This window comes from Perca fluviatilis, chromosome 2, assembly GCF_010015445.1.
Source record: "Perca fluviatilis chromosome 2, GENO_Pfluv_1.0, whole genome shotgun sequence".
NCBI classification, from domain to species: domain Eukaryota; kingdom Metazoa; phylum Chordata; class Actinopteri; order Perciformes; family Percidae; genus Perca; species Perca fluviatilis.
The window spans coordinates 24,281,104-24,306,882 of record NC_053113.1 but is presented as its reverse complement, the minus strand read 5'-3'; the positions used below and the strand labels follow the sequence as shown (position 1 = coordinate 24,306,882).

At 41.4% G+C, this 25,779-nt stretch overlaps 3 protein-coding genes across 7 annotated transcripts in view; 1 reads left to right on the top strand and 2 right to left on the bottom strand.

The window, feature by feature from the left end:
- Positions 1–318: 318 nt before the first annotated feature.
- LOC120547012 (Golgi integral membrane protein 4-like) lies at positions 319–10,901 on the bottom strand. Its single transcript, XM_039782352.1, has 2 exons — positions 10,241–10,901; positions 319–461 (listed from the first exon to the last, which is right to left on the bottom strand). The coding sequence occupies exons 1-2, from the start codon at positions 10,425–10,427 to the stop codon at positions 334–336; spliced, it is 315 nt and encodes a 104-aa protein (XP_039638286.1). The 5' UTR covers positions 10,428–10,901; the 3' UTR covers positions 319–333.
- A 720-nt stretch (positions 10,902–11,621) lies between these two features.
- LOC120575168 (lysosomal amino acid transporter 1 homolog) lies at positions 11,622–25,719 on the bottom strand. 5 transcript variants are annotated; one of them, XM_039825847.1, is made up of 9 exons: positions 25,657–25,719; positions 25,223–25,267; positions 24,865–25,141; positions 24,576–24,705; positions 23,963–24,050; positions 23,342–23,451; positions 22,989–23,090; positions 14,519–14,704; positions 11,622–14,339 (listed from the first exon to the last, which is right to left on the bottom strand). In XM_039825847.1, the coding sequence occupies exons 3-9, from the start codon at positions 25,065–25,067 to the stop codon at positions 14,223–14,225; spliced, it is 936 nt and encodes a 311-aa protein (XP_039681781.1). In that variant the 5' UTR covers positions 25,068–25,141; positions 25,223–25,267; positions 25,657–25,719; the 3' UTR covers positions 11,622–14,222. The 5 variants fall into 5 exon arrangements, with proteins under 5 accessions (XP_039681781.1, XP_039681764.1, XP_039681773.1 ...); XM_039825830.1 differs by having other exon boundaries at positions 24,865–25,138; XM_039825839.1 differs by having other exon boundaries at positions 25,538–25,702.
- veph1 (ventricular zone expressed PH domain-containing 1) overlaps positions 25,048–25,779 on the top strand; it is a 90,365-nt gene continuing 89,633 nt past the window's right edge. Inside the window, exon 1 of the mRNA XM_039825785.1 lies at positions 25,048–25,151. The gene's annotated coding sequence lies outside the window, so the exon portion shown is untranslated. The remainder of the gene's footprint in view (positions 25,152–25,779) is intronic.

The following is a 25,779-nucleotide window of genomic DNA, read 5'->3' as shown; positions in this document are numbered from 1 at the left end:
TGACCGGAAAGAGGATAACAGGAACAAGGAGCGGAAAGGAGAAGGAATGGAAATAATGGAAGGAATAATGGAAGAATGAAGGAAAGGAGGAATGGAGGATGGAAGGAATGGAATGGAATGGAATCAGGTATTGAAATAAAATAATGGAGTGGAAAGAGGATGGACAAAAGTGGATGACAGATTGGTTTATTTAGCAGATGCCTTTGTCAAAATGTGACTTACAATAATGAAGTAATCAAAGATTGTAAGTACTATAGTATACTGCAGGCTAATATTTGTTCTACCAAATGATATGCACTCTTAGAATGAGATATTCATTTTCCAAAGCTCCTTTCAATGGAGACATACCTCAAGAGTCGTAATTGAGCGTAGGTCATTTTTCTTACCTTCTTTGGCCTTTTTGTGCTCTAACCTCTCCTTCTGAAGAGACTTCTCTAACCTGGAGCGGTGCTCGTACACCACTAAACGTATAAAACAGAGATGGGGGGTAAAGGGAAGGAGATGGAGAGAGAAAAAACAGGAGGTTTAGTGAGCAGTTTGAACTCCGTTTGGGCCGAGTGGAAGGTAAGCTAAACAAAAAGAGAACTGTAATACAAACGTGCACCGCACAAAACATATACACTCAGAAACGCTTTGACATTCATCTTAGAGAGGTACAGAAATAGGACATACATTTTGTGGTTGATATGAGAGCCAGGTGTGATTATGTATTCAACCAGACTGTCAGCTCAGTACATGACAGCTCTGCCAACTGCAGAAAGCTGTGGTATTCCTCACAAGGATGGTGCTGCAAAAGGTATTTACAAATACTACTAGTTTGGCTCAGGCTGCTTACGTGCCTGGTGGGTCGTGTCAGCCACAAGCAATAGTACAACCATGAGTAGGGGTAATTATAGGAGAGTATTTGAGAGTAGACTCAGTATGCTTATTTGAACTGAGATTCTACTTTAGTTCTTATAGTCACTTCTCCAGCTGTCCTCCTCCAAACTCCACACACACTGTCACGCAGATTCTTTTATTCCCTCCATTTTTCATCTTCAGCATTCAATCCCCTGTGGGGAATTAGGGACATTGTAGCAGCAGACCGCAACATGGAGATAGCATAGCATCATACACTGTTCTGACGCTGATGCAACAGATAGTTACACACACAAACAATGCAACAAATGAATAAGTAATGGCCGGTTTGCAGGCTGCCGTTTTGTCAACTTGCTCCATTCACTTGCCCTACCCATCCTTGTTTTTCTTCTTTCAAATTAAGCCTCGCTGATAGGCTGATCTACTGGGTGAAGTTTCTAGAAAACTCCTGTGAGACTGTCTAGGCTCTCTGTGTGTGTGTGTGTGTGTGCGTGCGTGCGTGCGTGCGTGCGTGCGTGCGTGCGTGCGTGCGTGCGTGTGTGTATATATTCTGGCAGAAGGGAGGTTGAAGCAAATAACCACCAAATGAAACAAAAGAGGAAGAAGATTAGGAGAGATAAATGTTTCAAAATATTCCAATGAGATAGCATTCTACTGCAAACATCTTAAAATGTCCTGCTTATACTTAAAAGGGGCTGTACTCGAAATACAGACCATTCCCATATACAGTACAGGCCAAAAGTTTGGACACACCTTCTCATTCAATGTGTTTCTTTATTTTCATGACTATTTACATTGTAGATTCTCACTGAAGGCATCAAAACTATGAATGAACACATATGGAATTATGTACTTAACAAAAAAGTGTGAAATAACTGAAAACATGTCATATTTTAGATTCTTCAAAGTAGCCAACCTTTGCTTTTTTGGATAACTCTGCAAACCCTTGGTGTTCTCTCAATGAGCTTCATGAGGTAGTCACCTGAAATGGTTTTCACTTCACAGGTGTGCTTTGTCAGGGTTAATTAGTGGAATTTTTTTCCCTTATTAATAAAAAAGCAAAGGGTGGCTACTTTGAAGAATCTAAAATATAAGACATGTTTTCAGTTATTTCACACTTTTTTGTTAAGTACATAATTCCATATGTGTTCATTCATAGTTTTGATGCCTTCAGTGAGAATCTACAATGTAAATAGTCATGAAAATAAAAAGGAAACGCATTGAATGAGAAGGTGTGTCCAAACTTTTGGCCTGTACTGTACGTGAAATACCTACCTTTTTTCAAGGCCACATGCACTAGTGTTGTATTATTGTTTTAAATCTGCAAATTCTTTCTAGTGATAACAGAATTTTAAAAAGGAGTAGATCTACTTCATACAAGTACAATCCCATTTAAACAGATATTTGTTAGCCATTATAAATGGTATTCTCACCCAGTACTATTTGCAATTCAATAAGTAGAGAGAATAAGAATTTATGGCCACATGGTTTATGAGTGAAGTTCCATTCAACAGTTTTGCATTGTTTTATGTGAAGCATTGTGTAACTTTGTTTTGATGAGCACCAAGTGCCCATCAACACTTTGATACTAAACACTCTGTGCACCTAACCTTCATCAGTTCATTTGTTCAAGAAATGCATTATCTTACTACTTCAATTTGAAAATATGGACCAACTCTAAATTCACAGTAAAAAAATAAAAATAAAATAAAATATATATATATATATATATATTAGGGCTGTCAAAATTAACGCGTTATTTTTTTGCGTTAATTTTTATATTTAACTCGTTAAAAAAAATTAACGAAATTAATGCAGCTGTGTTTGTTTACTTCATGTGGCGGCTGAGAAACGTATCATCGCTCCATAAGAGCAGGCGCCTACTCGAGGGATTTACCTGATTGAAGTAGGCCTACGGGCCAGTCAAGAGTTGAAACATGGACCAGTAAGATCCCAAAAGAGAAAAAAAGATGATGTGTTAGAATCCAGAAATGAATGAGCACGGGCTATAACGGACCGAGTACTAGTTCCGACATGTTGTCTCGTCAGGAGAGATGCGCCACCGGTAAGCTGCTGTTTCGCTTACATGCGCGCGTGCTGTGCTGCCGATATGTACGTGCGCGATTTGTTTGCTTGATAACTGTTACGTTGGTCACGCTGATAAAACCTTATTTGCAGTCTGATGTTTAACGCTGTCGACTCGATAGTATCCGTGACTATATTCCAGTAAATGTTTGAAATTGGTGCGTCTCACTGTCACACAAGCTACTTCCTGGTTGCGGTGCTGGAAGGGAAATGTAGTCAATCGCTTTACATTGGTAATGGATTGCTGTGCACAGCGTCGCTATCTAAAACTACACTCAATGTTTTCCCTTTAGGCCAACATACACCTTTGTGGTTTTGGGTTACTGGTTTAATGTGTAACATTGATATTGATGTGCATTTCTGTGTTTAGATATATGTGCTTTGCTTAGTCATTCAGATTAAACACTATGTATATTATAATATTTATGATATTAAGTACTGCCTAGATTGTAATTTATATTCTCTCTCTATATATATATATATATATATATTTGTATATTATTCAGAATATGGTATATTAGGTATGTGGCTAATATTGGGGGTGGTGACAAAAATCTGCTCTCAAGTCGGACAGTTTCTAGCCGTTTCAGCAGGACTAAATAAGCCAAATTGTTGCTGCTGTTGTTCTGAAAGATATTAAACATTCTGAACTTAGCAGAACCTTTCCTTGTTTGTTTTCTCTTCATATTTGTAAAGTTAAGTGATTTAGCATTATTTAAATATCCATTACTACAAGCTTCAGTCTCAATTTAAAAATGCGATTAATCGCGATTAACTACAGCAAATTGTGCGATTAATTAGTTAATTTTTTTTAATCGATTGACAGCCCTAGTGTGTGTATATATATATATATATATATACACACACACACACATATCCTGGTACTAATTCTTTGTCGTGATCTTGGGCCAGCCTCTGACTCACCTTGCTTTTAAAAAAAATAACAAAAAAAAAGTTCTTACATGTTCTCTGTGACTCTCCTGCCTTGGGTTGGGGGGCTGGGCAGTCTAACTGATGATGTGGCTATACTTCCTTCTGAGTGCCAACTCAACAGATTCCAGGATTAACGTTAAATACAAAATCTTGTAATCGATTACAAGCTTGTAATCGATTACAAGGAGGATAACAAAACTGAGAAGGTAAAAGAAGCAAATGTGGGCACAGAGAATTAGCAAAATAAAGAAGAGCAATGGACACACACTATCTAGTGATGAGTGTTCTGGATTTTTAGCCTTTTTCACTGACTAAATTGAAGGTATAAGGTCCAAGATTTCCACTCCGATTTCCTTCATAGACATTTCCTGCCCAAATTGTGCTATTTGCAGCCATTTCACCCCAGTTTCTCTTAAACTAGAGGACATTGTGCTTCATTTGAAACCCTCCTTTAATCCAGCTGATGTAATGGCCTTAAAATGGTTATTAGAAGTTTGGAATGTGGTTGCTCCGTGTGCTCAATTTCCCTTTCTACCGGCTGTGTCCCTGACTATTTCAAGTCTGCCTGCGTTCAACCTCTTCTCAATAAACCTGGACTTAATCCCTCCATCTACAATATCTACAGACTGTTCTCCAAACATCCGTTCACGGCCAAACTCTTAGAAAAGACAGTTTCATTACAGCTTCTGGAAGCCATGTCAGGCAGTAAGGTTTCTGGAAAGATCATTGCACAGAAACCTTCTCAGAGTCACAAATGACCATTTAATGAATGCAGATGCTGGAGATTGCTCCAGTCTCCTTTTACAGGATTTAAGTGCAGCCTAGAGACTTGATACAGTGGATCAAGGCACCGTGATAAACAGATTTCAGCAGTGGGTTGTTATATCCAATACAGCCTTGCAGAGGTCCAATCTAAGTTCCCTTGTATATGCTTCCCTTGAGTCAAGAATCATACACAGTTGCAGACATGGTGGTGCATTGTCTGCACGTTATACAAATGATACTGAGATATAAAGCCCAATCCTGTCTAGTTAAATGTCTAGCAGATGTGAAATACTGGGTGTCCATAAAGATTCTTCGATTAAAATCTGAAAAAAATAAATAAAATAAGATTCTTGTCATTGGACCAGAAAACCTGCATGCGCAGATCAAGAAACATCTTTGTGCCGCTACGAACATCAAGACTGTACTTAAAATCCTAGGTGTATCCGTCTCGTTTTTTTTTATTTTTTTTTTAATTTTTATTTTTATTTGTTTACTTGTCAGGGATAATGCAAAAACAACAACAACATTGGAACAAGTTTACAATAATGCTGATTTTATTTTTTATCATTTGTATAGAACACAAGGCGCTATACAAATACTTTATTATAAAACAATATGTTTGTGACTATGACCTACACTATAATCACTGAGCCATCAATGGACGCTGCCATGACTTTCAGTGTTGACAATACAAGGTTTTACAAGGCTATGCATAATGCTATGATGCTATAACGTCATAAGACCGTTTCAGAAGTAACATGTAACTTTCAGGTTTGATAATTGTAAAAATGGCAAAATCCAACAAACTTCAAACAAACGTCTTTCCAAATGATTTATTTAGATAGGAACTGACTGCATGGATTCCTTTAAACCTCTCTGAGCCTGATCAGATGGACGTCTTGATACATGAGATTAGGGAGGTTTTATTTGAGAATTGGCCAAAGATAAGGCCATGTTGCTCTTAGCTCAGCTCAGCTCAGCTCAACTCAACTCAGGCCACTCCACACACACCCGCTCTCTAGGTGACAACAAGAACAAGCAGGGCAACAGCTACAAAGAGACTACAGTGTAGAAAGAATGTCAATGTGGGTTTGGAATATTAAAACACTAATTGTGCCACAAGGTAAAGTCATATTTTACATAGTGCATTTCATACAGGAATTCAATTTGCCTCACATTAACAAGGCATTTATGTTTATGTGTAAGGTAAAGAGAGGGGAATAAATAAATGAATGGCCAAAATCATTAAAATGCATATTCATTTTTCTTGGTTTCTTTTTTTAATCTGCATTTCAAAGCAATATGAATTGCAATATGACATCACAAATACAACCTCAAAAACTACTTTGTTGAATCCACCAGTCATTAATGAATGTTTCCACTGTTTAAAATTGCAATTTAGTAAGACCAGACTACTATTCCTAAAAACAAGCAACAACATTCCCTAGAGCTGTTAAACACACATCTACACATGATTCACTTCACACTAACCCTTATCTCGTTCACACCTCAGTGAGCATGGACATGAACATTTATTGTCTGAGGGTTTCGCCTACGACCAATTAAGCATCTCCCTTAGGTGGGATGAAAGTGCATTGGCAGAGCAAGAACAAGGGAGCTCTCTATGGTGGTGACCTTTACTGGCCTACTGGTTTAGATGTGGAGAAGACTGGATTGGTTAGAATTGGCCAAATTGGTGTGCACTGTGTGTGGGTGCGTGTGTGTCCACACTCCCACCCTTGTGTACACACACATACAAACAGAGGAGACCAGTTCACTTTAGAAAGGGAGTGCATGTATGCTGTATCTATTTTGCCTGGGTGACCAAAGAGCTCACAGAACACCTGAGCTGTGTAAGGACTACTGTCTTTAACAGGTAATCTCACTCACACAAGGGAATCTTCTCTAAATCCACGTCAAGCCCCGCACAGGGCCACAACACATGAACTGATCCAGGTCACAGAAGCCAAATATGTATTACAAATGACAAAACTACTAGTAAACATAATCCACCCAGTAAACCCATACTTATACATACAACTAGACAGAAATATGTGAGTTCTCTTCTTCTTTTTTTAACACCAAAGGCTACTCAGAAGACAAAGGCTGGGTGGTGTGAGTTTCCAGTTTTCCAGACAGGTGGGAACCTGGCATGACACTTCCGAATCAGAATCAGAAAAGCTTTATTGCCAAGTACGTTTTTTTAACACATACAAGGAATTTGTTTTGGTGTTCCTCTTATCAACCAAATAATGGACTGCCAGATGAAGGTTGAAGGGCAGAGAGATTTGGACATTTGAGACCCAACAATATTACAAAAGTCCCAGTAAATAATTCTAAAATCAAAAAAGGAGTGATTTAGTTTTAATATTTATATGAGCTGCTAGTTTATAATCTGAATGTTGCCAGCAAACCTGAACTTTTCATTATTGTTCAAAAATACAAAAAACACCCAAATCAGGTCTGTTAAATCCAGGGAGAAAGTGCATTCCAACTCAAAGACCAATAGTATTTATTTTATCTCATGGATAAAAACAAAACCATTCCAACTGTTGAGACAAGAGTGCTCATTATAATACACAGCAGGCGACAATAGTGTTGGTGATGTAAAAAAATATTACAACAATCATTTAGAGACGGCTGCAATCATTTCATTTGATTAATGTTTTGCAAATCACATAAATAACGATACGTCTGGGTGGGTGGGGAGTGCATGCAAAACCTCAAAGTGCCAGTTGATCTTTTTAAATGACAACTGCCAGCCTGTGGTTATAGTGGGCAACAGTGAATCAATGCAGCTGGCTCACAGCCCCCAAGCTATGGCCCACCTCTAAATATAGGGCACAAAAAAACAGCAAACAACAGCCAGCCATGGATATCAAGTGGCCCAGGCCTTGTGATTGACTGAATGATCCATTGCTTCACAATGAAACTAAGGGTGTGGTGCACAAGTTGAGAGACACAAATTAAGTTTAAGCATACCCGCTTTATTTAAAGTGTCACATTATACTGTCATACTCTCTTTTTCTGGAGACATCAACTTGGCTGCAGCTTCTTGAAAAATAAAATGGGAGCCATGTGTAGAACGTTTACGTGGAGATGACTAAAAGAAGCCATTTATCTCTGGGAAAACAGATATTCAATTGAGATGGGATTTGAACACTGCCTTACTTGAAGTAGTTTGTTCTTTTGTCTTGTTATATGTGGGACAGCTGTCCTCAGCTAACTATCTTTGTCTTAGAAATGGACACAATAAAAAGTATGACAGAAACTTGCACATTTCTCATATAAGGCTGCCATCTAGGTAGGCCTGTAACAATTCCCAATTTTGCTGTACAATTAATTGTCTCAGAAATTATTGCAATTAACAATATAATGGTCTTGCTCAGTCAAATTTTAAAAAACATTTTTAATTAATTTATTACTTTTTCTAACAAATTCAAGTTTTGCATGAAGTCCAGGATACATATTTTGGTTATATTATACACAGCCTATGAAGTAAACCACGCCTCTTTATTATCCTAAAAACATTGTATTTTCTTCTTAAATGAACATCAAATTGACAATAGTACAGTATTATATAGTTTTCTGGACCTTAGCTAATGTTAGCAATTAATTACGGTTAAACAAAGAACCCGCAATTATGTATAAAAAAAATTGCGATTAGACAATTATATAATAATTGTTACAGGCCTAGCCTACCTCTAGGCGCCCTTACCACTACAACCCAAATGCTATGAAGTCAGATTTTCTGTTTCACAATGTAATTTGTCACAGAGTGCTTTATATAAGAACAACAAAAAACACAGGCTTATGTGCATGCATATACTTTAACAAACGTGATAGGTAGGAGCTAAAAAACAACTTCATGGTATGTCTGCTGGACCAAGCTGTGGACGACAGGGAGAGATGACTGCTGGGTAGGTGGATCAAAGGCTGCATTAAATTAACAGGTTCAGAGTCTGGGCTTAAACCCTGACAAACTATTTGACTCTCTGATGTGGGCACAAACCTTCTAGATGAAGCTATGTAGCAGGCTCTCCGCCCAGCTGTTAAGTTTAAACTCATGACATAATGGCATGACACAAAAGCTCACATCCTGTCTGTGTTTATATGGACTGAGTGAATCTGTGAGGTTACTGTAGGACAAGACTATTAAATCTTTTGTAGAGTGGGAAGCATGCAAGAAGCTAAAAGTCAGGTTTTTAATAGAAACATTCTGCTAGTATTACAGGGAAGTATGTCTCCCTAGGTCTACTATTGTGTACGTGTGTCACTATTTTACAAACATACAATAAAGCAAATAAATTAGTCTATAGCTACTGATTTTCAGATGTGAATGCTTCATTACTGTAACTAAATAACTATCTTTACAATGCAGGTATCTCATCATATTTTAAAGTGCGCCCCTCCATCAAATTTAAAACCGAACTGGAACTAGTTGGATTATTCAATTAACTGATTAGTAGATCAACAGAAAATTGATCCTCAACTAGTTTAAGATTAAAGATGTTCAAGTTTAATTATTAATTTCAGCCATTTTTCAAGCAATAATACTAAACATTAATTTCAAAGTTGTTGCTTCTGAGTTGCTTACGTTAAACTAAATTGGTCATTTTGGGGTTTTAGACAGTTGATCAGACAAAACAAGCTTCTTGATCAACTTGGGTTTCAGGAAATTGTAGCAGCAATTTTTCACAGCTCAACAAAATCAACAGGGTTGCAAACAATACTGACTATAGTATGCGGACAACACACTATGAAGATGGTGCGGCACCCAGCTGGCTGAACCCTAAACATTGGAACACCTTTGCTTTAAAACCGAGGTGACTGTGCTCTTTCCTCCTGTACCTCCAGTTGTGGCTGACAGGATATGTTCTAGCTGACCTCATGATTTTAAAGTATACTAATCTGTATACTGTTGAGGTGAGCCCAGGGACAACTAGAACCGTGTGTGTGTGTGTGTGTGTGTGTGTGTGTGTGTGTGTGTGTGTGTGTGTGTGTGTGTGTGTGTGTGTGTGTGTGTGTGTGTGTGTGTGTGTGTAGCCTCCAGTCAGCAGTAAACCTCACTTCTGGGTGTGGGGGTATAATTTCATTTTACAGTAGGCCTATGCAAAAGGACAGACCTGCCCAGCCAGTTTAACTATTTGTTGAATTTTACAGCAAGTAGGCCTATGCTCAGTTTATCACAGGATTAGGCATCCTAAGGCCATAGGTCAAAGACAGGCTCTGGTAAATCACAGCTTGTGAAGTTCCAGTCTATAGTTAGGTAAGATGACAGACATACAGTTTCAGTGGAGTTATTCTGGCATTTGACACACAAATAAGACTTCCATCAAGTTTAAACGTTCAGCTGTGCCTGGCATTGCAAGCTACCACCACCACCACCCACTGTTTATTTAGCTTAATAAGACACTTTGACTAAGGTGCTATAACTGGATGCCGAACTTAACTGTGGTTCGTATTAAATAATCGCGTGTTTTTAAGAGGTGTAAGCGTTCGACAACAAGCACGACAACACATTTTTTTTTTAATTGAGACCGAATTCTCACGCTCACCTCTGTCACCCAACAACCTTCAATCACATCACTGTGTTTACCTTGGAGCTGTGCCGAAAGTGACTCTTGGTGTTGCTGGTACTTCAGTGCCATTGCCTCAGTCCTCTTGAGCTGTTTGTGCATCTCATACGATATCATCCCCCCGTACATTATCCCACAGACCACGGTGACCAGCAGGAGACACTGGAAGATCCTCCGCTGCCTCCGGGAGCACACCCCGCTTCCCATGTTCGACCCGCACCCCTCCCCGCTGAATGCTCGAGAAAAGCCCGTCTCTGGCGCTGGAAACTTCCGATTCAACTTTTTACCTCCTGGCGAAGACCAAAGAAGCCCTCACTCCCCGAGCATTTCCAAGCAGAAAATACGTGTTACGTGCTAATATTTGCCGATGTATAACCTACATTATTTTCCCATAGCCACATCCACTCGCGACTCTCCCCTGTGACTTCAAAGTAGCCGCTCAGATTTTCGCTTCACTTCACGTCAAACTCCAGCTCCGCGCTGCTGAAATGCAGGACAAAGCGAGGCTGACGACTCCCGCTTGCGTCTTTGTTTCCCCTTGCAGATGTTAACTTTTCCGACGCAATTTAAATAAGCTTATGGGAAATGAAAACCTCAAGTCCCCGACGAGGCCTCCATACCACCTTTAACTTTAGTTACGTGTCAGCCCCGCAGCTGCCTGCCATCCCAGTTCAACTCTGAAGGAAGTCCCTCCTACGTTCCCTACTCCCGCCCTCTAATGGGTAGATTTTATCAATTGGTCGCCCGAGAGCTCGATCAAAAAGCAGCTAGTAAGGTGAGGGTGGATGATTTTTCCCCCCCATGACAGACCTGTTGTAATGCTGTTTTAGCATTAGGATACTATGCAAATACTTTGTAATCAAAGCTACAAAATATAAAATAAATACAAAATATAGGAATATTAGGGACAGTATGCCACCCTACAGTAGCTTTGAGTCGTAGGCCTACTACAGTCATTTCAAGCCCAAACACCCCCCTTACAAATTCTTTTTTAATAATATAATTTTTAATAGAGAATTAACTGTAATTATAGTTAATATTTTTACTGTGTAAATTATATTTACATCTAATATTCAAGGGATTAGGACAGTATTGAAAGGAAAACAGCACAATCCAGCATTATTTACTTTTAATATTAACTTTAGATGCATGTGCAAAATCATATCTGTAAGCTAAATATACTAACATAACCTTCATTTGTCAAACTGAGCAGAGGGAACTGTAGTTTGCACGTATGGGGGGGGGGGCATGTGTCTCATGCCATGACAGAACAGAGCCTGCATTCATAATGTGACTAACGTCCATAGAAAAGTATTTAATTTGGTCATAAATATCTGGTTATTAAAGAAATGTGTCCCTCGATTTCTTTTCCTTCTCATCAAAACAAAATAGACAAATATCTTGACTGAGGATATAGGCCTACTGTATATTGCTGTTTATTCAGGTCTTAATATACACAGTTATCATAAATACAGTGGTTTTACATACAGTAAATATCAGAAGACATTGTCAGTAAACATACCCTGACACAGAGCTTCAAATTACTATATATTTGGCCATGTAGTTTATCTGAAAAAAAGATTGTTATGCTTAAAGAAAATAAATACATAGCAATACAGTGTGACCATTAAAGTAAAAACTAGTCTTATAAATACTACATGTTCTACAGTATTCAGTAATATATACAATAAAAATGTATTTTATTGTGCTAGATTGAAAAAGTATATCAGACTAATTTAAAAGGAATTGAAAAGGGATCAAAGTATGAATCGTGCAATACAAAAATAATTAGCAAAAACGCAATCTATTGGTGAAAATTTTTTACTCTAATTGCATATATTTGCAAATAAATTTCCTTCTCAGTAAACAAAGTCAGAAGAAATCCCCCAATATCTACATAATTAAACATTATTGCATCAGCTGACTGGCTAAGAATAGAAAAAGAAAAAAATGTTCTTCATGGTATTTGTGATGATAATGACCAACATATGCTTAATGCTATGATTAAACTTAAACTTATGCTATGATTATTATTATTTTTTTAAATTGTCATTTGGATGCTACCAAATTAATTGTATTTTTTTATTTTTATATGGAATGTGTGCAAGCCAGCTCTTCCTGCACACTGGGACAAAAAAAATGTCCACACTATAATGAGGTAGAGAAATGTGAAGATCTCTGCAAGTACAGCATCTAAGTTATGCAGAGGTGACAGATTGCAGCACCACACATACTGTGTAACATTTGGCACAACATTGATGAGCGGTTAGTTTTTCTAGTGATCTAAATGAATGTCCAATAACTTGAAGTGCTCGTCATCAGTATGACTTTTAGATTTGTTCTGTTCCGATTTGTTCTATATTTTCCCCTCTGGTTTGTTGCCATCTATTGGTTTTGTGTTGCTATGTGAACAATGGTAATGAAACTTATAAGAAAAAAGTGTTTTAAATTTGACTTTACAAGAGCATCTTCTCTGCTTTAAGGAGACATGACATACATGAGTAGAGTAGAAGCACATCTTAAATGTTGTAATTTTGAGCCTCATTACTTCAACAAGTCTTCAATAACATCCAGTTAATGTTCATATTCTTAGATCCATCTGAAAATATATTATCGAACAAGTCATGTCTTCTTTAATGAATGTTTTTGAATGTCATGAAGATTTTACAAAAGAGGCCGCCATTATTTAAAATGGTCAACACTGCTCACAACACAGAGACAGATCAAATTGTAGGAATAAGAGAAGGTAAAAAAAGAGAAAGCATTTCACTGCATTTTCCATAAAAAAAAGTGGCTTGAATAAATCACGAAATCAAACTTAATTTAATTTAAAAAATAATTTAGTTCAAAAATTAATAGACAGTGCATTTATATTAAGACTGAATTTCGTTTAAAAAAAGGCACAAACAACGTGTTTCTCTTGGACAGCAGAGAGCTTTAACAAAGAAAGCAGAGAAATGCAACATCTCTTTGAAATAGAAAAGAGGCCGTTATACAAAATGAAATGAACATTATTCAGGTGGTGGGACGGCCCCCTTCAGATGTTCATATCCTGGCTATTTCATGTCATACAAACTACAATTTCCTGTTAGCCACAGTTAACCATCCATAAATCAACAACCAGGAAAAAAAAAACTACCAACTTCACATAAAAACAGTCGTGTTGGTACGTCTATTACTGGGCTCACAAACTCTGCAATTAATGGCACTCAAATACCAAATCAGGCATGAAAACTTAAATCCCATACCATGCATACTAGTATAATATTGCAATCCTCTACAGCAGTATTTACCCTGTCAAAAATGTGTAAATATAACAGGCACTTCATTTTTTTTCATAAAGCTTGCATTTGTAAAGAGCCGTCTGGCATTAAGCTTCTTCCTCTGGGTGTGTATGGTCTCCAATGGCAAATAAAAATACAGTTATCCAAAACAAAATCAAGAAATCTCAGTGGAGAAATGTATCAAAAATGAGAGTATTTCTAACCAGAAAAAAAACATGTAATTGATCTTAACTCGCCTACTTAGAGAGAAACAGAGGGACATGTTTTTGTGCCCTTAGCCATTCCTGCCTTACATAGCCTGGGTGCACTGTCACAGACTTGTGTTTGCTTGTGTACAGATTGTGAAAGCTAATTTCCTCTATAGAGGACACTAAAGAATTAATTCCTGTGTTAACAAAAATGTATTGACCAGATATTTTCTGTAGCTTTTCCTGCCCTATCACCACAGTAAATCATACAAGAGTTGATCATGTTTGTCCTCTTAACAGCAAAAAAAAAAAAAATCAATCAAGACTATCAAGGCGCACTGGGATTGCCTGCTGGTATAACATCATGGCTGCTAGTACCTTCTACAATGCTTCTAAAATGTCGTTGTTCTCTAAAGTTGTTATGAGTAAATCAATGACCACAGAGAATCCACAGAATGTTTAAAAAACAAACCGTAGACTGAGCAGTCCATTCTCGACTGCGTGGTCCATTTCGGTGTCCATTCTGTGTCCTATAACAGTGACAGTTCCACTTCCTCACACAGTAGAGGCTCCACCTCTGGGACACTGAGTAGTGTGCTGCTTTTAGCAGAGTTGTTTTTCCTGTACACGATGAACTGGGCAGTCACCTGACTAAGTTAAGGCTTAAACAGAAACATAAAAGAGTTCAACTTTATTATGGAATTAGTGACAATTAAACCTAAAAACAGAAGTTTTTTTTTTTTTTTTTATACATAGAGGTATTATTAGAAGATATGACAGACTTTGTACAATCGACTTGTGGCTGAACCTGTGATTTAAAGGATACAAAGAAGTCAAGTATGAGGACTCCCAGGCTGCCGATGAGCCAGGCCAGATGTTTGATGATGAAGGTCTGTTTGGAGCCCTTCAGTGCAGGTAGGACCACGATGACACTCAAACCATATGTTCCATTGCCCATCATGGCCAGGGCAAACAACAGGTAAGAGGTGCCCTCTGTAGACTGACGCTGGAACTAGAATGAACAGAGTTCACAGTATTTCGTTAATAGACCAAACAGCAGGACCTGACTTGTAGGTATAATTCATATTTTAAATGGGCATCACTTCTTCTTTACTTTCGCACTTTGTTATTACTGGAGCTTCATCTCCTAGCGTGCTCATGTGAAAACCTAGTCAGACGAAAAGGTATGGTACTATAATTTTACCAAAAGCAAGGTTTTCGGTTTCACTCACAACTAATTTGCTTCCTGTGTAGTTGTGCTTCAAACATATTACAGACAACTGTAACAAGATTAAAGAATTGTGTTATTTGATATTTTTATTGCTATCAACAAATCCCCTTATGGGATGATAACCAACTATGAATTCATTCTACGATGTACTGTATTGTCTATGGCGTGGCACTGGACATCGAAAAGAACAGATTACACAGATTGTTAGTTTATTCTAAATGCAGTACCTAACAATAGGGTCATGCAGCACAAACACCAGGAAGGATGGTTGTTCTGTCAGTGTAGCTGAAATACAATCATCACTTCTGAGAGCATACATCCAATATTGTGAAACAAAAGAAACATTTTAACCTTGACTGAATAATGGAGTTTTATACTCTGGAGTGGCTACAGAGTTCAATCTGTCCCCAAAAGTGTGAAATACTGAAATGTGAGTGCCCTGTAAAAACTACATGGACTGGACCCAAACAATACTATGCAACCAGCAAGTGTTTGCCAGAGTAATACTGAAGGTTATCATCAATAATAGGGATGGGTGATATGGCCTAAAATCCATATTACGATATACATTGCAGCCTCTTGCGATAACAATATATATTGCGATATATAAATTATAATAGAACCATTTCAGACCAGGTTACATAGATCCTAAGAAAAACCAAACTATAGTGACACAGTGATGGTAACGGTGGTAACGGTGGACGTTACGCGTTACCTGAAAGAAGCATCTGACCGTGAAGGCGGAAAAAGGCGCCGCACAGCTGAGAGGGACCCACAGCCAACCCCTTAAACCTACGCTGACTACTGACACTCCGCATCACTGACAACTGGAACACTTTCTTTATCCAGCAGTCAGTAACATCAAGAAGCCAGAAGTGCCAGACTACACTCACCCAATCCACACTATTCACTGTGGAAATTATTTTTCTCTTCTTTTCTTTTTTTTATTCCCCATGACCCTGCCTTGAGGGCAGCGCCTTGGATGGATATGGGATGGGAGGTTGTTTGTCCTTTATACAGGCGCACGGGGGGATCACTGAAGATATGCCCATTTTGCGCTGCCTCATTCTGGAGATCCCGTAGTCAGGCTTGAAAGACTGATTATCATTACTTAGACTGTCCTGCAATTCTTAGCCCACTACCCCACGCAGACCCCAACCACTCCACACATTCTGATTGGCTATGTTCTCTACAGCCAGATTTCCTGCTGTTAATGGTTTGTTCCCACTTGTTGTCATGTTTAAATTTAATGTCAAAATGTATATTACCTGGTATGCTGCACATTCTTTGATACCAACGATCTCAATTACTTCCTATACAATTTGCTGCTTATTTATTTGTTACAGTGCTTAACTATTCTATTTATAAATATAGCTTGTAAATCCTAGATTATACCTCTAATACTTGATATCTGCACATTATCTGTTCTGGTACCAAATATTCAAATAGTCACGTTAAATATTATTAACGTGACTTTAGTATTGGCTTATTTCATTCTGTCAGTGCTTAACAATGGTATTATAGTTTGTAAATCCTATTTCATACCTGTTACTTGATATTGCACATTAACTAGTAGCAACATTCTACTTTCATTCCATCAGTGTGCTTAACTGTTATTCTATTAAAAATAGCTTGGAAATCCTATTTCACCAAATATTCTACTTACTCTGTTTTTAACATTTGCTTTTTTCGTTCCGTCACAGTGCTTAACTTTTATTCTATTGTTAAATAGAACTTGTAAATCCTTGTGTCACAAGTCAGCATTGCAGTTATAATGGTCGGTTCTACTACTGTTTTTACCTCAGTATGTATGTATGTATGTATGTGTAAATATATAATATATGTATGTGTGTATTTCAGTGATCTGACACATCTTGTTTCAATGACAGTTACTGTACTTTGAAATGTGGAATTAAAACGCAAAATGGAAATTTGTCTGGTTTGATCAATCATTATTCTTGATCAACTGCATGCTATAAATATTAAATAAATAAATAAATATATATATAGGCCCACGGATGCGATGCATGTAGGTCAATGACATCATCATCCGTGGTCTACGCACAGATTCCCTGATCACAGCACGTTTCTTTCTGTACAGAGAAGCTGTATACAGCTTTGCTATTATTGGAATTTTTAGCCCAACAACTGCTGTTTTAATCAACATTTATTCACCAGATCTTATTATGGTTTAATTGTTTTCTTTTAATGTTATTATTTCGGTCTATTTTGGCCAGGGAAGCTGGATTGCTTTGTTGTTTTGATATTTTTTAAACTATAATACTACATCTAGCAATATATATGTAGATATTATCATAGTATGCATTTCTTTATTTTAATAATATTATTTTGGTCTTATTACTGGTGAAATATTACAGTATGCTGTAAGACAGAACAGATATGATCAGAGTTGGGCGCATGCAAAGCCGATTTCCCACAATGCAATGCCGGCATTCATTACAGAGAATCAGACAACGATCAGCGGGTCTTTAACGCCAGTATCGCTTCATTATACATATATATAATCAGTGGTTTTGTCACCAGCAACAACACGTTGCTCAGCTTTGTTTCAGTAAGTTATGCACCATAATAACGTTTAAAACAATCCGCGTGTATATATATGTATGGTCCTGGTAGGCTTAAATTGACTTAACAGCGCCACCTGCTGTTGTGGAGTGCAAATTACATGACATTTGTTAGAAAATGTACCGAACTTTACGTTATTGTAACTCCAGATTCTATGAGTATAGGCGTAGCCCTCTAAGCCACGCTATGGGTTTATCCCTTCGCGCATGCGCAGTCGTGAAGATTTACTTTCCCGCCCTTGCGTGCCGCACGGGCTTCAACTACGTCCGCAATTACTGTATAAAAACAGGGCGGACCCGTTGCTCTGCTCCCAACATCAGCTTTTTCTTCAGCTAATGCAATAGGAGCAGGTGGCCCGAATCTTAGAGGGCTACGCCTATACTCATAGAATCTGGAGTTACAATAACGTAACTATCGTTCTATTTCGTATAGACTTCGCCCTCTAAGCCACGCTATGGGTTAGGGCGAAGCTGATGTAGTCAATGCCACCTGCAACAGATCCCACAAGTGGAACATAGACTAACTATTTTCCCTTACTGTCACTTTATCTCTCATGGGCCGCTATGGCAACGACCTGTTAGCTGGCTTAAAGCCCAAGCCGAGAATGCAGGCGTGCATGATTGATGAGGGTAATACATGATTGATAATTATGGGACGCCCGAGTTCTCCGAGAAAACATAAAGCGGCACATGTCGTGATTGTATAATAGTGACAAAAACATATACATATGTACATAATATATACAATTATACGTACGACGGGGCCTCATTCGTCGTTGTGAGAAGAGAGGGCCGAGTGAGTCAGGGAGGGCTCAGACACATCCAGCAAATAGAAGCGGATGAAAGGGCATGGAGATGCCCAAGAGGCCGCAGCACAGATTTCGGCCACCGACATGCCTCTGAACAGGGCTGTCGATGCAGACAGAGCCCGTGTAGAATGTGCCCGAATGCCCTGGGGGGGCACCGCCCCCTCCGTGTTATAGGCCTGGGTGATAGCCTCGCACAGCCAGTGAGACAGGCGTTGCTTCGACAGGGCCGCTCCTTGGGAGTGTTCCCTGTAGTGAACAAACAGCTGCTGTGTCCGCCTTATGTCCGCCGTGCGTAAAACATACTGTGAAAACGCACGCACCGGGCACAATCTGTGGGAAGCCTCCTCCGCGTCGTTGTTATGAGGCGGGGGGAAAAAACCCTGGAGGGAAAAAACCCTTGACCGAAAGGAATTTGTTAAAATTTTTGGTGTGAAGGAAGGGTTGGGCTGTAGGGTGGCTGCGCTCCCGTCCCCTCTGATTGAGAGACAGGACGGCGAGACTGACAGCGCACATAAGTCGCTCACTCGCTTGGCTGATGTCAGTGCAAGGAGGAGCGCCGTTTTTAGAGACAGCAACCTGAGAGGGGCTTGTGCCAGGGGCTCGAAAGGGGGCATCCCCAGAGCTCGGAGTACCAGGGCCAGATCCCATTGGGGCGTGAGAGAACGCTCGGCGGGTTTCTGCCGTCGGACCCCTTTCAAAAAACATTTAACTAGGGGGTGCGCAAAAACCGTTCTCTCTCCATAGCCTTCGTGGCAAGATGAAATGGCCACCGCGTAGGCTTTGACCGTGGATGGGGCCAAGTCGTTATCTACCAGTGTTTGGAGATAAGTCAGTACGACGGGCAGGGGGCACGATATGGGGTCTGACTCCCTCTCCGAAGCGGACCAACGCCGCGGTAACACGCTGTTGTAGAGGGAGCTCTCGCTCTGAATGGTGCGCACCACGGCAGGTGGCAAGCCTAACGTCTGCAAGCCGTTCCCGCTCAGCAGCCAGCCCCACAGTCGCTGGGTTATCACCGGGTGGGCGGCTATCGCGTGCCCAGCTGTGACAGGGGCGTCCTCGGCTACCGGCAATTGCCGGGGGAGCCGCCAGCAGCTGGACCAGCGTCGGGAACCAGGATGCGTTGCGGTGCCCGCTGCGCCACCAGGATGACCGACAGGCCTTCCTCCTGGATGCGTCCAGGAGGCGAGGGATCAGAGGGACCGGGGAAAGCGTATAGGAGGGTTCTGGGCCAGGGATGGTGGGAGAAAGCGTGCGCCCCAGGGTGGGTTGTCCCGTGAGCTCAAGGAAAACCACAGAGCGCACGTGTGTTTTTTCCGTGAAGCCGAACAGGTCCACCTCCGCTTCCCGAACCTGCTCCACAGCTTCCGAACGATAGTGGGATTCAATTTCCACTTGCGTGTGAGAGGGTCCCCCCCTCAACATTAGGTCTGCCGCCCGGTGTAGTATCCCGGGGATGTGGACGGCCCTGAGGGACAGCAGATGACTGTGAGACCACAGCAGGAGGCTCCTGGCTATTTCCAATAGCCGGGCCGAGCGTACGCCGCCCTGGCGATTTATGAACGCCGCTGCTGTGACACTGTCTGTCTGCACCACAACATGTCTCCCTGCTACCTTCGGGGCGAAGTGCTTCAAGACCTTCAGCACCGTGGACAGCTCCAGGCAGTTTATGTGTGGGAGGGGAGGAGGAGGCCATTCCCCTCCCACCACCTGTGATTCGCACATTCCTCCCCAGCCGGTGAGGGACGCATCCGTGTACACTGTTACGTATGACGTCACTCTGCCCAGGGGAACCCCAGCTGACAGGGTCTGGGGGTTTCCCCAGTATGACAGGTCTGACTGCAGAGAGGGAGGGATAGTCAGCATTCGCCACTTGTGGCGTATGGGGTCGATGTGCTGACGAAGGAACCATCTCTGGATTTTCCTCATGTGGAGAAGCCCCAGGGGTAGCAGACAGCAGTTCCCGTAATTCTGACGTCATGGCGTCTGATTCCGCCTGGGACGACACAGTTGTCTCCAACACGCCCGCAAAGCGAGGCGGGGGGGAGGCGAACTGGAGTGTGTAGCCCCGTGATATCAGTTTTGACATCCACGAGTCCATGTGTGTCAGTCTGATCCATGCGCGCTGTGCTCTGAGAGCGGGCGCGCGGATGTCTGTGTGTTGTTCACAGACATAGCTAGCAGGAAGCGCAGAGCCCGTCCCGCCGCTGGGCGAGACGAGGGTAGAACGTGTCGCCCAGCCCATGGTAGGGCCCTGTCGAAAGGGTGGCGGGTCACAGTCGTCCTCATCCCGCTGGCATAGCCAGGGGGATGATAGCAGAGGCTGTGGGGCGTTTCCTCTTATGGCGGTTGGTGGAGCGGTGGCGCTGTTGATGAGGCGCCGCCTTCCAGGAGCCAAGCCGCCGTAGCCGCTCCGCTTCTTCGGCTGCCTGGTGGAGGTGGGATGTGGCTGTCTGTAGACGAGGTCCAAATAGTCCATCAGGAGCTATGGGACCGTACAGAAGCTCACGCCTGACCTCCGTGGGTAGCTGTGACATGTGGAGCCAGATATTTCGCTGGGCCACAGTCTGCCACGCCTGGATCCTCAACAACGTCACCGTGGTCGCCGTGGTGAGGGTGAGGATGGCGGTCATAGCCTTGCCGATCTCCGTAGCTAGCTCCGGAGGAAGCGCCTCCGGGTTGGTGGCCATGGCGGAGGCTAGCAACGCTATGTTGTTTTGCGCCGCTAAGCCCTGGGCCGCACCCTGGTGAGACCGGTCAGTGACTTGGCCGTAAACCTGGTCCTGGGGGGACGGGGGGGGTCGGCTTCCGGTGGCCGAAGAAGGTAGCCTTCGGAAGCAGGATTGACGCCAGGCTCTGCTCCAGAGGGGGGACCGAAGGAAAGCCTGCCTCTGGGTCGCCATGAACCCGTGTGAACGGGCGCAGAACGGGCAGGGGGTGTCGGAGGTGAGAGCCTTGCCGGCGTGAGAGGCGCCGAGGCAGGTCTCGCAGCGGGGGTGGAGGTCCGGCGAGAAGATGTAGCCGGCCTCGCAGGAGGGGCAGAGGCGGACGCCGCTGGAGCTGGTAGTCTTGATTACCTTCTTCATAACTGCTCTTGCTTGAAGAAAAAGTGGGAGTAGAGCAACGGGTCCGCCCTGTTTTTATACAGTAATTGCGGACGTAGTTGAAGCCCGTGCGGCACGCAAGGGCGGGAAAGAAAATCTTCACGACTGCGTATGCGCGAAGGGATAAACCCATAGCGTGGCTTAGAGGGCGAAGCCTATACGAAATAGAACTGCATTTGTGTGTGGATCTGAGGGCATTTGTGTGTGGATCAGCAAGGCGGAAAGTTAGTGCCAAAAGTCACGTGACAGTTTTTCGTACTTGTAGAATTTGTTTGGTACTTGAAGGATTTTTTTTGTACTTGAAATATTTTTTTTTGTACTTGAAATATTTTAGTTTGTACTTGCAGGATATTTTTTGTCATTGAAGAAATACGTTTCTTTGATAGGTAGGTTTCTTATTTGCAGAACAAAATGCATTAGTTTGTGAATGATGTTTTGTATTTACAAACCACACTGAGTTTGTTTGTGAATCGTTGGGCGTGAGTAAAACACGTTTTGTGTGTGTGTGTGAGGTTTTGGCATGATTCTAACTCCATAGTGCAGCCTCTGCTCAACCCGTACGGCAGGGGCCGTAAACGTCCCGGTACATTTTTTGGTCCCACTCCGCCGCTGCACACACGCGCACACGCAGTCACGGCTGTATGTTCAGCGGGGAAGTACAACGTCTGCAAACACCGGCTGCCAAGATTCCAATCGTCCGTTATATAGTGAATGGTCAGGCTGGTGAAAGGCTCCATGGTACGGCTCGACCACAGCTCCGTTGTAGCGGCTTAAATCCAAACCAAGTCCAAATAACGCATGTTGCACCGGTCTTTTTCACCAGTTCCTTGTTTCGCTTTAGTCATGTTTACTCAAGATGACGATGACGCGTTGCAGCTCGTGGCTCTAAACTTCGCGTATAGATTGCGTCATCAACATGATTTATCGCGATAGTGCAATATAATTAAAATCTCTATCGTAGGCCAATTTTGTATCGTTTATATTGCATATCGTCTATATCGCCCATCCATAATCAATAATAGTAATTATTTTTTTTTAATAGTAATTAATAGTTTTTATTTTGTTTCACCAAACTGGGTGAGTAACTTGCCAATAGGAATAATATGGTGAACATGTTTTGGGCTTTCTGCTGAAAAAACAAACACGTTTGAGCAGGCAGGAATTTCCACAGGGAAAATCCGACTTAAACGATTTACAATAGTCAGGGAAAGTGTGTGTTTGTGTGTGTGCCCAGAAGTTTCTCTGGCACTAGCAGCATACTGAGACAATCCCATCAAGTGATTAATAGCTGCAGTCGAGCCAGGATGTTTCTCCAGCACAACAGCACCATTGTCTTTGACGTCTGGTTCTTATTTTGACACACAAACACATAAATCCCACCTCCTTTTTCAAACACACTAACAGTCCCTGTTAATGATTAACTGACATATAATAAGTACAGTTTTCTGATGGACCCCCTGGGATGAGACCCTGAGAAAGCTGTCCCATCAGGATGGCATTGCTCACATGATGCAAACCAAACAAACTCCAAATCTTAACTGAATCACACTAAGAAATTGCCACTTACATTTTTATAGAGCTGGGGAAAACGGGAGCAGAGGTAGAAGATGGATGCCAGGTATCCACATATATAGCCAGTGATTTCCACTGATTTAGAGGTAGTTGGACTCTGGCATAATGAGGACAGAGAGAGAGAGAGAGAGAGAGAGAGAGAGAGGGGTGAAAGGGTGAAACAGTACACAAGAAACAGTACAATTACAATCTCCAGTCAAAAGTGAATTAATATGTGTCCAATAAACCTGAAAATACTGGGGAAGAAAACAACCCAAATTTGATTTATGAACACTTAATTCTAATGCCTGCACATGTTGACACACATGGATGCAAATATATACAGTACACTACACACAATCTACCTACCTGGGTGTCTAAAGTTGAACTGTTGTCAATGATGAGTTTGGGTAAAGCCAGGAGAACTAAGGTAGCAGCGCCACACCACATGAAGCACAGCCACTTCAACACAGGGCTTTCTAAAAGAAAGAAAAAACTATAGTGAAGACACGCACAGGCAATTAATACCCCCCCAACACAAGATGACAATCACTTAACACTCCTTTAGTGTCTTCACCTATTGTTTTATACTAGAAAAGTGCAACAAACATGCATCATTTTCTTTTAAATCAGTGAAATTATAAGTAGGCCAGTAACAAAGACTGCATAAACTAACATACATATATATGCAGAGCTGTGTGTAGTCTTGGATAAGTTTCAGCATGAGTCATTAGGCAGTCATGCACTTTTGGCTTCTTTGGTAACTACCCATAAGTACATAACAACTGGAACTGTCCCTGTCATCACTGAAGTCAGCAGGCTATCATAGAGTTCAAATTAAACATGTATTGAGTCAACAGCAGGAAATACTTCCTTCCTTAGTTATGCTTTTCATGAATCTAGAGGGTCATGATATGGTTGAATGACTCACACAGTCATCACATGCCAGCTCCATTGGAAATCAAGAGCAAAGACAATATCAGGGCTTACTTCTGCTGGAGTTGTTTTTGATCTTATAGTAGAGAAACTGCGAGATGAGGATCAGGTCTGTGAAGATGTAGAACACCACTGTGACTACCTGAGAGAGGAACATGGAAAAAAGAAATTAAATAAAAAAAATTAATTTTGCATCTAAACTCATAACATTTGTTGGTTATGACGAGTAGATGACTTCATACTGTTAAAGTGGTTCCCACTATAGAGACAGGACTATGAAGGATAGGAAAAAGGTAGGTACAATGAGTCCCTAAACAATTCAGGTCAAGAGGCTTCAAAATTCGAAACCTAAGCAATCTTGTGTGCCTTTGAAATGTTCTTCTATCTAAAGATGCTGACAAATTGGTAAAAGTTATAGCACTACATGGCTTTTAGTTTTTTTTTTAATAACTTACATTGACCATTTCAAACACAGCGTTAGTACAAACACAGACATGTCCAAAAGCCTGCAGCAAAAAGAAGGCCTGAGCACATCTGAAATGTAATAACTCACCAACTTCAGGGACAAGAAAGAAAATTAAATAGGACTACAACTGAAATCTTCAAGGGACTAAGAACACTAAGATGTAGTTCACAGTACAGACACACACTGAGGATGTGTGTTTACCTGAATAGGCAGCTGGCTGGTGAGGTAGCAGCCTGCAAAGCTGGTCAAGTCTCCACTGAAGAGGAAGAAAAGAAAGCCAAAAGACATGGCCTCTTCCACTTTACCGTTCCGATACGCCTCATAGACCTGCCTAGATAGATAGATGGATGGATAGATAGATAGATAGATAGATAGATAGATAGAATTGCATAACCACAAATCACAGACACTTTTAGCCAGTTTACTGAGTTTCACCTCAAAAGGTAACACTTCCTTAAGAATGGTAAACATCAGTCTTTATGCTACTTACGGCAGAGTGGACAGCAGAAAACAGAACATGGATATGAGTCCTATCACCACGCTGCAGTACTCCCACACATTATCCACACACTCCTCCAGCAGGTAAAGGATCCACGGCGTCCCGTTGACACACACTGGCCGGCCCAGCGCTGGAGCTGTCCAGTTGGCGTCAGCCACGTCCACACTCTTCCCGGGGAAGCGCGCGGTGGCCATGGCGAGATGCCGGTTCTGTCCGCCGGGCTACCTGCTCCTCAGCTGCAGGGTCTGTCCTCCTGCTGCTAGCGCTGCTTCGAAATTGTGAGTAGATGTGTATTTATTCTGGCAAAAAACCCACACCTAATAAAAGCAGGTCTGGCACACCTACCTACCTCATAAAATACATATGTGAGGACTTGTTCTGTCATTTGACGAGGCTGCAAGAGAAAAATCAACCAGCAATTAAATCTGTGTCAGGCACTGAAGTGAGAAGTGTTGCAACTGCTTTAAAGTTAATCCAAAAATAATATTTACGCCTATATTTCACGACATCATTCCATATTTGTGATGTTGCTTAATTAGGGCATTTTTTTAGCTTAATTTGCATTAGCTCTAGACACCGTCATTGTTGAGGCTAATTTGCATAGACTTGGGGACGAGATGCTAACAAACAAAGATGGCTAAAATTAGCTTCGGTAACCGCTCACCTGACCAAATGGACTCGGTAAATAGCTCAGACTGTTTATGGGTCTTCGTAAACTTTTCCCACATCCTCACACGTTTCTGTAAGCGATGTGTATGGCCTTTGAAGAACATTATAGATTACCTCCTAGCTTATCCATCGCTGGTGGTCCCCAGTCCCAAAGTGACGACATCACAATTCAACATCCTGTGAGAATTTTCAAAATAATATCCTTACAGACAGTTATTACTGATAAGCAATGGATAA

Coding starts and splice junctions, on each gene's coding strand:
- LOC120575168 (XM_039825847.1), bottom strand. CDS start 25,067: ATGGCCACCGCGCGCTTCCCCGGGAAGAGTGTGGACGTGGCTGACGCC. Junction 23,452..23,962: donor CAAAAACAACTCCAGCAGAA/GTAAGCCCTGAT, acceptor TCTTTCTTTTAG/AAAGCCCTGTGTTGAAGTGG. Junction 23,091..23,341: donor GTTCAACTTTAGACACCCAG/GTAGGTAGATTG, acceptor TCATTATGCCAG/AGTCCAACTACCTCTAAATC.
- LOC120547012 (XM_039782352.1), bottom strand. CDS start 10,427: ATGGGAAGCGGGGTGTGCTCCCGGAGGCAGCGGAGGATCTTCCAGTGT. Junction 462..10,240: donor ACTTTCGGCACAGCTCCAAG/GTAAACACAGTG, acceptor TTATACGTTTAG/TGGTGTACGAGCACCGCTCC.